Source organism: Puma concolor, chromosome D1 (genome assembly GCF_028749965.1).
Source record: "Puma concolor isolate L17-30 chromosome D1, mPumCon1.1.hap2, whole genome shotgun sequence".
NCBI classification, from domain to species: domain Eukaryota; kingdom Metazoa; phylum Chordata; class Mammalia; order Carnivora; family Felidae; genus Puma; species Puma concolor.
The window spans coordinates 87,818,576-87,830,936 of record NC_141676.1 but is presented as its reverse complement, the minus strand read 5'-3'; the positions used below and the strand labels follow the sequence as shown (position 1 = coordinate 87,830,936).

The following is a 12,361-nucleotide window of genomic DNA, read 5'->3' as shown; positions in this document are numbered from 1 at the left end:
CTCTTCTGAGCTAACCCCACAAGCAGCCCAGTGGGAGTCCTCCCTGACCTTGGGCCATGTCTATGCCAATCTAGATTAACCTGTCTCCAAGGATATGCCATTCGCCCTGGGTAGCTTCCACTTGCAGACCTCTAACTGCTGTTTGCTGGCAGCACTAATGAGCACCTGCCAGGGCCCAGAATAGCTCCATGTCTTGGCTGCTCCAGACCAGACCAGCCTCTCCTCACAAGCAGATGCTCTAATGTGATGACCTTCTTAGACCTTGGCCTTGCATGCTATCCTTTACTTACCCTGTTCTCTCTTTCTTTCTAACTTGGAGCTGGAAGGGGAAGTGGGGGAGGGAGGGGAAACTGGAAGGAAGGGGGAGGTTCTTCGGTGAGTCACTTGGCCACAAATAAAACACATCTTATTTGAGGCTTTCCTTCCCACTAGATGTCTTTGATGGTTAAATTGATGTTCATCACAGTTCTCTGGGACCCCAACTGTCCTGGTGATTAGTCTCTTTAGGCTTTCACAGCTCTCTAGTGAAATAAAAGCAATAAAGGCATCTAAGGCAGAATGGAGGCATGGCTGGATGATGAACAGAGGCCTCATCTGTGTGGCCCATGTCACCAGGCTAATGGACTGAGTTGCTGCTCTGTCTGGCACAGGCTCTGAGAGGGCCTTGCTCCAGGATGCTGTGATCCACACCTGCCTAGACAAAACACTCTCATCTCGTGGAATTCTTTCATGTGCTGGCAAGTGTGGGAAACCATGTGTGGGTCCCACCTTACCCAGTACCGATGTGGGACAAGCCCTGTGGCCTCATTTTCTCTCCTTTCTTCATTCTTGGAAGATGTGTGAGTTACACAAAGTGACAGCCCCAAGTTGGTGGAAAGAAAATTGTATTTGGAGACAGAAGTCAAGGGAGTTAAGCTCTCTGAGGTTAAGTGTCCACATATGAAAGCACAGAGAATAATCCTCATTTCATACCTGAGTGCTTTTAAGGGTCTGGGACACCTTTCCAACTGTAAGAATTCTTCCTGGAATCCTAATAGATATGGTTTTACTTCTATGTATACTTTCCCTCAACCATAGGAACTTTGAGAGACTTTTATTGGAAATAGAAAAAGAGGGAAAGGATGTTTGGAAGAGAGAAATTGAGATAGAAAAAAAGGTAGAGAATTTTTTGTTTTGTTTTGATTCAGTTGATCTTTTGCTTTTTTGTCTCAGTAAAATTTTAAGAGAAAGGAAAACACAGAGACAGAGTAAATGTGAACACATCAGTATGCATCAAAATGTTCTGGTTTCTTCTTTCTTTTAAAAAACATTTGTTAAATACCTGCCATGGGCCCAGTTAGACACAGACCCTACCCTTCCTTAAGAAACTTTATAGCACAGCAGAGGAAATTCATGTTAGGCAAATAAAGAGAATTATAACACACATAGTAGGTATTTTAATAGTGGGATACATATGGTGCTGTGGAAGCAAAACAGGAGCAAGTCAAGGAAGTCTGCCTGGAGGAGGTAAATGGGGACCAGAACAGAATCTGGAACAATGAGTGGCAGTGATTTGGGTGGAGAGCACATCAGGCATAGAGGCAGAGGGTATGTGAGGATGGAAAGGAAAGAGAATGTGGTTCACACACACTCGCTTACGTGACCATGAGTATGTGTAGTGTCTGTGTGCTTGTGTTGCATGGAGTGGGGAGTGGTGGCAGGGAGTGAGGAGAAACAAAGGAACATGTGTCAGGAAAAGAGGCTGAGGAGGCAGATAGCAAGCAGACTCTGAAATGTAGGGAGTGTTATACCAAGCAGTTGGGAAGTTTCATGAAGGCTGTAGAAATCACATAGATTAGTGTCATGATGAGTGTGGAATCATAGAAACACTGCTCTGGAATTAGCATAAAGAATAAACTGAAGGGGTCAAGGCCACAGGTGGCAAGGCACAGTCTGTGAATTTCTATGGATTGGAGGATTGCAGCTGTCCCCTTTGGGAGGATGACTAGAATACCTCGTCTCGATGCTTCTTCAGGGTCTACTCCTGTTTCTTCCTCCTTATGACCAGTTTTGTCCAGGTCAGATTTCCTGGATGTGCCCAAGAGAAGGATGGGGGGGTGCTGGCGAGGGGAGAAAGTATGTGGAAAAGGAGGAGGCAGGCTGGATATGGCCCCACACAGTGAGTGACAGTCCCCTGTGGGCCTGGGACAGGAGAGAAGCAGAGAGACCCTGTGTGTTGGGCAGGGAAACAAATGCAGGCAAGAGGAGGAGGCTCTGACGCACTTGGTGGCCTTTTCCTTTCTTCTATGGTAAGAGTTTTTTGACACAACAGGTCAGGACCTCTCTCTGCTGGCTCTCTGTGGTGCTTCCCAGCAGGCAGCAGAGCCACAAAGGAACTCTGAGGGGTTTAGCAATGAAGCAGAGCACATGGTGCCCAGAGAGCACACCTGCAGAGGCATCAGCCATTGTGAGGTGTCTTGGGGATGGTTTGCCGGCTCACAGCCCCTCCCTGCAGCGCTGCAGAGGCCCTGGCTGCAAACACGGTTTTCTGACTTTTTTACATGGTAAGGAAGCAGGCTCCTGCTGGGCTCTCTGCCTGGCTTGTGGCATTAATTCTCCACTTTCTTCCCTAGAGAATCCCACTAGCTGGGTGGCCCCAAAAGAAGAGAATGCAGGTGAGAATCCCAGAGACACTAAATTCAGATACCTGGCATTTATTCCCTTTTACTTTACCACAGGGCATCTTCTGAGCCATGGCCAGGGCTGGGAGTATGGTGGGAATGTGCTGGGCTGAATGGGGGAGTGGGCTGCAAAGCTGTGTGTGTAAGTGTTGAGGAGAACAAAAGACATGCAAGAGAAAGAGAGTCATGCACCAACAGATGTGTGCCTGGCCAGGAGCGTGGTGTGCCAGGCACATAGAACACACTTAGAATCACCATGCATTGCACAGGGGGAAGATGGAATGCAGCCAAGAGGACATCCCAGCTTAAACTCAGAACCCAGCTACACAAAGACCTACTGGCCTGCTGGCTTCAGAAACAACCTTTGTGGCTTAGAGTCAGCTTCAGTAACAGGCAAGGGTCTTAATGTGAAGAATCTTGGAGTGGCCCAGAGCAGCAGGGCTTCTTCACTGGAGAGAGAGGCAACCTCATCCTAGAAGGCAGGGGGAGTGGCTTCTCTCCTGGGGTTCCAAAGAATGCTGTATAAATAACACAATGATTGAATATGAAGAAATGAGTCCTGGTGGTGGTTTACATAGAAACACAATAGTTACATTTTACAAGACAGAGCCAATTAGTGATCATTGGTAAATGATAAGCATTTCTGAAATTGAAGTGTGATAGGAGCGTAATAGGAATGCTCCTTTGTCACCTGTATCCACCATGGGCTGCAAGAAGGAAGGCATTCCATGGCAGATGCCTTTAGTTTTGTGTTGCCCAGAAGTTCACTTCCCAGCCAGTGGAGAACAGAATACCTGTGTTTTGTGCTTCTTATCATGAGAACTTGTGATGCCTGGCCTTGGGAATATTGGGAGCCAGACATCACAAATACATGAGATTGGAAGACCTGATACATTCAAATTCATGACCATCTATTTAACCACTGCCCCAGAATCAGAGTTTTGTCCCAAAGGTCTAAAACATAAAATTGTATGGGCAGTGGTCCCAGGCCAGGGCTTCAAGGATGTGATGGAATCATCCCATATGAAATCAAGAAAGCTTGATTTGATGCTGAACTGCATTAGCCAAAAGTATCTCTGATTCTTAGCACCCAAGTCAGGCAGGCAGGTTCTGGCTTTGTTTCTTGACCACAATGGGGAGGTGGCCTTAGGGGGGATACCGGCTTCAAATACTTCCATTAAATTCAATGCAACAAAGCATGGCAGAGCAGGTGTAGCCTGAGAAGGTTCTCTGCTGCAGTAGGTACCTAACTCATCTGGGCCTCCACCCTTGTGTGTACTGTTCATGAATCATGGCCCCATTTTTTATGGGCATTCTTGGCCAGAAAGCTGATGTTTCAAATGACAGGCAAACTGCTGGGAAATTTCATGCACCTCATAGTTTTCTTGCCTCCAACATTTGTCCCCATCTCCCAGAGTATCTGCATGCAGGCCAGGTGGAGCTGTGTCTCTCAGGGAAGTATGCCATCCATTTCCAACCCACAAACCTGCACGGTGGCAGGCTCTGCATCCCAATTTCCACATAAGCCTTCTCTCACTTCCATGTTCACAGCAGAAGGCCACCTGTATTTTTACTTGATCCCACTTCAATGTGCAGCAGGCTGATTTGGGCCTTTCAGGCACATGATACTTGAGTTAGGTCTGCTATTACCTTGTCCAGATAGGGAAGAGGCCAAGTGTTCCAGGCAGAAGCCCAGTGCCCAGACCTGCGATAGAGTGATTGACAGAACAGGCACCAAACCCAATGTGGCAGCAGCAGGGAGACAGATTGCTGTGTCCAACAGGTCCTTCCCAGCACAACAGGTTGAACAGCTGGAGAGCTATGTAAATGGTTAAGGCACACGCTGATTGGTCAGTTGATGATGCAGATGATACAAAGGTTTCACTTCCTTGACTCCATGTAGAATATTAAATAATCTGCCACCTTCTTGAACTTGACCCTGAGCCTTGTCCTTAGCATATTACAACACGAGAGAGGATTAGCGGCCACCAGCACACTTTAACCTGATCCTCATGTTCTCTCTTTGCAAATGAAGGTTCCCTCTTATACAGCGTGCATCCATGGGATCCAAGCTGTAAATGGTTATTTCTAATGCAGCCACTCCCCCACCCCTACACACACATATGGCACTGGAACATCAAATGTCCCAGTTACAGGGATGCCTCATCAGTGGCAAGGCCTAATGACAGCACATAGGGTGACAGATGTTCCATCTTAGACCAGGCAGCCCATGACGAGTCTGTTCTCTCCACAGGCCCAGGCGCAGTCAGTGAAGTGAACAACGGGACATCAAGGAGGGCAGGCTGCATCTGGCTGCTACCTCTTCTGGTCTTGCACCTACTCCTCAAGTTTTGATGTGAATGCCACTTCCCCCGCTGGGGAGAAGCTGCCACCGCCACCACCAACCCAACAGCAACTGGCAACTCCGACAGCAGCAAGAGCATCTCCGTTTCTTATGAGATCTAATCCAACAAAATTCAGAGAAACAGAGCCTAATGGGACACAAATTCGAGGGAGGGGAACAAAGAATAATTTTGGGAAAACACATTTCAAAGGGAAATTGAAAATCGCCTTGCAGGTCTTGCAGATCAGTACGCACAGCTGAGTTTTCTTCCTTTGCCCAAACTGAAAGAATGCGCACCCTGCTCTGGACCCACCTGCAGCTGCATCATGACCTGTTTGTTACCAGGGTGGGCAGGACTCAGCCACTCCGCCCACTGACGCACCCCAAGCAAGGAAAATTCTGGAGTCGGCTATTCCCAATTCCATAGAGACGAACGCAGAAGGAGTCGTGCGGACCCAGATGTGCCCCTGTGGCCCCGTTCATAGACTGTGCCACTGTTGTGTGTGTTACAAAATGCAAAATTAAAGAAAAAAAAATAAAAAGGAGACTAAACAAAACAGCCTGACAGCTACAACAATCCCACAATCAACAGTCACAAAAAAAAAAAAAAAAAGTTACACTTTTTTTGTTTGTTTGTTTTCATTTTACTACATGGACATCATGGATAATAAGGGATTCTGGTTCATTATTAATTTTATTAATTATATTTTCTGATATGAGTCTAGAATTTAGTGCAAAAACAAGACAAGACTAAAAACATACACATATGAAAGGTGAAGAGAAGTATGTTTGTTAAACATTAAAAATAGTGTACTTCTAAACTAGGTTTACAACTGGTGGACCACCAGGCATTAACCACCTGGTAAGGATATGTCAAATCCACCAAAAAAAAAAAAAAAAAAAAACCCCACATACGATTTAACCAACATCTCCACCAGCGCTACAGATTTCTCCTTATTCTGGCATTTAATGCAGAAAATACTATGCTTCTACATGCTGTTTAGAAATGGAAGGATGATCCACACTGTATCTTGAGTTTGTTGGCTATGCTTCTTTTGATGACATATATTATACAGTATATATATACATATATTTTTTTTGTTAGAGTTCTAGCCATTTTATTTCTCAGCAGGGTCCTTTCTCAGACATTACTGCATGCTGTATATGGCGTTAGCTGTGTGTTGATCTTCTAAAAGATGATAGAGTTTACTGGTAATTGTGTAATCAGCTCCTGCCTTTTTATTTCCTTGGTTATTTACACGTCAGAGACATTTATAAAAAGTGAAAAGAGAAAATGAAAACAAAAACAAAACAAAACACTAATACTAGGCGCAGCATCTTTTCCAGGTGTGGCTCTTGGAGGCCCGGACCTTGATGGGAGGACTGGCTTCTCTGTCCTGTCTTAGGGCGTAAACAGCAAGCAACTGAACCAACCACACAGTCAGTAACCACTTGCTTTAGCCCATTGTGGGAAATCTCTGATGCCTTTGTTACTACTGGAGAATTGAATCCTCTTGGTTCGTTTTATTTAATTTCTCACCTTTGTGTGCGTGTGTATGAAAGAGAAGAAAATGCAGTTTTTAGATAACTTTTTTTCCTCCCCCGAAGTCTGGGAACCAGAGAGGCCTCGGGGAGGGGTCCTGGATGTGGTGAGGGAAAGTGGGATTGGGGACTAGGGGAGGGGGGGTTGTCTCTGACTTGACATTAAAAAGTGTTCCATGTCCCTCTTCACCTGGTGTGGTAACTCATTCTCAAGCGGGGTAGGGTGGGGGTGAGGGGCCAGAGAGCCCACCTGGCTCAGGAGTGAAGAAGATGGAGGGAAATGGACATCTGAATCAGACTAATGGTCTTTCGCTCCCTCCTTGGGTGGAATGGGTTCTTTCTGTAGAAGTGCTCTGATGACAGACGGGTTCTGGAAACCACCTTCATCCTCCTAACAGAAGCGAAGGAGGGCTGGGTCTCATGACCTCCAATGCCTTCAAGAAGGTTCTGGCCGAGGTTTGTGGCATCCTGCTCATGTCCAAACACCTCACCTCATAAGCTGGGCAAAATGTCAAGCCCAGTTCAGGGAAGGCTATTATGTGTGATTGTTTCTGTGAGACAGCGTAGCACAGCTCTCACAAAAAGAAGAAAGAAAAAACAAAAACAAAACAAAACAAAAAAAACAGAAAGCTTAAAACATTGTGGGTTAGTAATATATATTTCCAAATTCTACCAACCAGTGTTTGGGGGAGTCTCTTCCCTTCACAAACCTTGCCTCTGGTCACAAATTAAGAGAAAAGGTAGATTTTAATCCAAAATAGTAGTCACATAATTCTAATCTGTTCGGATTGATTCTGGGAATTAAGTAAGCAGCTGAAGATTCACTGAGAGGCAGAAATAAGGTCAGAGCCAAAACATTCAGGAATTACGGTACTTGGGTCCTCGGGGGTCAATTCTACCTGAGAGGAATAGGCAATGTTTAGAAAGGAATAGTTTCATTTCTGGCTGTTACTAGCATAATTGAGAAAATACTGTTGACTTCAGGTCTGTCTGTGCGTCCTTCTGACCTTCCACCCTCATCACCACGTGCCAGGTATACCCACTTTCTTCCCAGCAGCATGATCTGGAGCAGTCTGGCCAAACCTCACAGATGTTGGCTGCATTGCAGCCATCCCCTCCCATATGTCCCAGAATTACTAAAGACATGGGATTTGGGTCTCCTTAGACTGAAAGTGGATGGGTGAGATTTTTTCAGCTCTCCCTTGCCTGACACTACTATAGACACTGGTGAGAGAATTTGCATGCAGATCATGGTTCACAGGATTAAAGTGAACACTGGTAATTCCCATATTGCTAAACTTGAGCCCAGAACACATCTGAATAAAATGTACCAAGGCATCTGCAAGTAAACACTTCCCAGAATTTGCTTGGATGTGAGAGTACTGTGACACATGATCTCCATTTGAATCGGATCTTTCTCTTTCATACTTACCAAGCATGCTTCAGATCACTGCTTTGCCACCCTCCCATGAGGACTGCTCAGTCACGACCAACACTATAAAGTAATATTAATGAGGAAGACTTAAATTTACCTATTTGTGAACTTGTAGCCCTCCTCATCTTGTGGTTCATTAGAGCTCTGATTATTAAAGAGCACGTGCCTTGTAGAAGCTGCTTTGGCATGACTGATAGGTTCAGCAGATAGGAGAACCACCCCCCCACCCCCGCATTCTGCTGCAAGGGGGAGTTTCTCTCATCTTCCCTGATCTGCTAAATTTCAGTCTTTAATAGGAGCATCTATTTGCTCACAAGAAAGGACCTTTAACCAGATTTAGAGTTCCAATCCAGGAGGACATGACTTTGATTAGGACCTTATAGGGACAATCTCAGGCCTATCTCTTCTCAGGAAAAGGAGCTTGGCTAGAGAGTTCTTATTCATTAGAATGAAGAAAAGCATCCTGAAGAGTGTCTGAAGTTAGCTTTCTTGGTACAGGTACTGATGGAAGACCATTACTACAGGCTGGCCTAGATTTCAAGTGTACCAGAATCCTTGGGACTAAAGTCAATGTCACACTTTAGGATTCACCCACCACCCTAACTTTGGGATGTATTTTGGGAGAACCATGCTTTAAGTCTGGCAGGTTTTATCCCATAACAATCTCTCATGTGTTTAGGGGGCATGGTGGTGGAGAATATTCTAGCCCTACCCACTCCAAGCAAACTCTTGAAGAACTCCATTCATCTTCTTTCAACAGAATATCTATACATTTCTATCCACACAGATGTTCAATGGCTCACGAATTATACTTAGGTACAAAATGTTTCTACACAGTAGGATCAGATGTCTAACCTGAAGCATTCAATACTTGTCCAAGGACTGCCTTGTGATTATTGGAACTTGCAGATCTGGAGCTATAATTACAGTAGATTATCCCCAAATGTTTGCTTTTGTTGCTGTGGATGGTGATAATGATGGTGATGATGAATGATAGGTATTGTTCTTTAAGCTGCAGATAAGTTAGCAAATGAATTAATACTAAAATATGATTGAAATTTAACACAGTTCACTAGCCCAACCTATCTTTATTGTATATTTCTGTTTAGAACAGAGGACAGTCACACCAATCAATCACAGAAATATCCCTTTAATGTGTGCACTTGATATAAAACATGTAAAATCTGGGATCAGTAAAACATCTACAATTTTTTTTATATTTCCAATGGTAAAATTTTGAGGTACTTCTCATGAGAGGAGAAAAATCTATCCAAAAGAGATATGTGACAGAGCAGATAGTCCCTGCTAATGATGAGCCTACACACCCTGGTGCTTCTATGGCCATATGTATATGCACATGCCAGTCATTTATTCTTCATCAGATAAGCAACTTAAAAGAACTGTGAGTAGTGGTATCTAAGAGAGGCACTAAATAATACCTCTTTCCAGTATTTTTTATTTTTAATTTAAACCGAATCCCAAAACTAATTTGGTTCACAACCTGCTCACTGGGATTTGATTGTATGGTTAGCGTCTCCTTTGTCACTACACACTGCTCAGTCAGGTAACTCTAAAGCATCAGCTCTTACCTCTCTGTTTTTAATTCAGACACTATTTCCATGAGGGTCCAACTCTATCTTTCTCCCAGGCAATAAATGCAAATTAATATCTCCATGATTTGTGAGCAACTGAGATCTCTCTGAGTCTTTGCATCTTCCTTCTAACTGTCCCTTATAACTTCATATCTCTCTCCCATCTTGTGACTAGATGGGATCTCTCTCCACATTATGTGACTAGAACAACATGGCTTTCTGTAGAAAAGACTTTCCAATTCCTGAGCTCAAGACATAATCACTTCTTATAATTTATGTCTAATGCATGTTGGTGTATTATTTTTTTTATGAAGGGGGTTTAGTTTGGCTTTCATTTTCTGAATGTTGATCTTACCCCCATGCAAACTTCCATATAACTTAAACATTGCTTCTGGCATATTAAAGTACATGAATTTATTTCTATACTTCAGGGATCATTATTAGCCTTATTTGAAAATGAATTATACCTCTGGCAGAATACATATGTGATTAAAACTTCCTAGAAACATATGTTGGCAATGGCCATAGCATTTACCTGGTTTCCAGTGACTCTGATTTTAGAAGTTCTAAATATCAGTACAGCACTTTGGATACAGAACCAAACTGTTGACCAGTAGAATTAAGAAATAGTCCAGATTCTATTACTAGCAAGTTGGGTTCTTCTTATGTTTTACATAAGGTGTTATTGATGGAAGATTAATAATCATTTTCTATCTTTAAAATTCAATCTTGTAATTTCAGATTCTATAAGATTTCTACAAGAAAAACTTGGGAAAGCTGTGTTTTTGATAAATGGCAATGGAAGGTGTGGATCAGGGTGAGTTCCAGAGCTGATGCATTGTCTTTGTTCCAGAATGGCTTATAAGAAGGGGACATGCATGATCAAAGCTGCCATTTCTGCAGATTTTTGGAATGACTCCTTAAGGAGAATTTTAGGGATGACCACTGCAGCACCTGGAAAGGAGTATTATCTACTGAAAGACAATGACTTTTTCTGGAACAGAAAATGATGTCATCCCCAAGCTGCTGTTCAATTTTGCTCTCTATATGACACAAATAAAACAAGAGAATAAGTTGCCATACAACTAAAAGTCTAGGGAAGTCAAAGGTATTGGAGATACGCAAAATACTCAGAGTTCTCTCTAGGAATGTGTGTGTGCATGCTTGTATGTGTATGCACATGCACATCCGTGTGGGGAAGTATTTACTGTAATTATTAAATTACTTAATCCTTCAAAATAGATGGCACCTGTTATTCCCAAATTCATCTTTAAAATAATAAGAGAGAGTAATGAAAAGAGAGGTCTCCAGATAAGATTTTTAATAATTATATCACATCATTCTGGTAAGTGCTCTGCTCAAGGGTCCAGAAGTATTTGTGTGGGTCTCATATGACATATGTGCATTGTTGGTCCAATTCTAAGTTCACTTAATGCCCCTCACTTTTCATGATGATCCTAGACTCTATGCTTCATTTTTACCTCCTCTGGGAAGAGCATGAGGCTGTAAGAGACAGTGGGCAAAGACTTGACTGAGCTTGGTGTTCGAATCTTCATGGTCCCTGATCCCTTTTTCCAAATGTTTGTCCCTGGCTACTACTGTCTTAAGCTTTAGTTTCTTCTGAAGTTTCATTTGCAAAGTTGATGAAAGGTTTAGGTGGAGCCATCAAGCCATATCTCCTGTATCTATGAACTGCAAAGGGGAAAAGAGCCCAAAGCATAGAGGACACACATGAGTGAGGACTCCTTGTCTTCTTTTGGAAGGAGGAGGTAGAAAAAGAAGGGAAATGAAAATAAATACCATGTTACCAGTTTGAGCCAGTGCCCTGTCATTCTTTTCACTCCTGCCCACAATTCTCATTTGTACTTGACCAGTTGGAAAGGAAGACAGCAAAGAAATAAGATGTACTGTAATAGATGCTGTCTATTAAATACAACATTATTTTCTCTAAGTGTCCATCTTAGAGTTTAATGAACAAGGAAAATGAAAATAAAATGATAGAGAAGAAATTCAAAAGGTATAACTCATTCCTGAGCCTGTATGTGTGCAGGGGTCTAAATATGCATATGCAAATGTGTTCTGTAGTGCCAAAAGTAAGTTCTTAGAGGGTAAGGCAAAGTCCTGCCTCTTTCCTAATCAGCCACTGGGAGCACCATTCCTAGATGGCTCTTGGCAAAATACAATCAGATTTCATTTTGCATAGTAAAGGTAGTATATGCTATTACATGCCAACTTCCCCTCATTTTTGAGGAATGAGTATGGGTAGAATAGAGAGAATATGAAACAGGCAGCCGAAGGCTGCATTAGGGTTTGCAGTGAGATCTGCAATAGGTCACCACTATACCTTCTGGGGCCTTGTTTTCCTAATTGCTAAAATGAATATTGGACAAGCTGGTCACAAAAGGCCTCCCAAGCTCTGAAATCCTCTGGACCTTCCTTCTCCAATCTTTCATTGTTCATATCTATTTCCCAAAACAAGACAAGTCCACACTTGAATTGGTCTTGTGGAGGTATGTAAGAAGTATCACTATTCACACTCGACTAGGAAGGGCCTCTTTTTCTGGCATGGAAATAAGGATTTAAAAGGCTACCATTCTGAAAGCTCTGGATGTCAGGCTACTCTTTGAGAGTCTGAAGAAATACAATCACATTCTCAATACAAGAAAACCAAACAAGTCCACATGCTTAAAAAATGCTTACAAAATGCTCTAGATGGTTATGGATGGTTTGTGGACTATTCCAAATCCATGTTAAAGAACCCTACTGTGAAATTTCACTCTGGATTTTT

The 12,361-nt window shown here is 43.0% G+C and overlaps 1 protein-coding gene across 6 annotated transcripts in view; it reads left to right on the top strand.

Moving 5' to 3' along the window:
• The window catches only part of NTM (neurotrimin), a 949,272-nt gene extending 937,883 nt beyond the window's left edge, over nt 1–11,389 (top strand). For all 6 annotated transcript variants that reach the window (XM_086678647.1, XM_086678651.1, XM_086678649.1 and 3 more), the window contains one exon: nt 4,915–11,389. In XM_086678647.1, the coding sequence (XP_086534773.1) occupies nt 4,915–5,015 (101 nt within the window). In that variant the 3' untranslated portion in view covers nt 5,016–11,389. The remainder of the gene's footprint in view (nt 1–4,914) is intronic.
• The last annotated feature ends 972 nt before the right edge of the window (nt 11,390–12,361 follow it).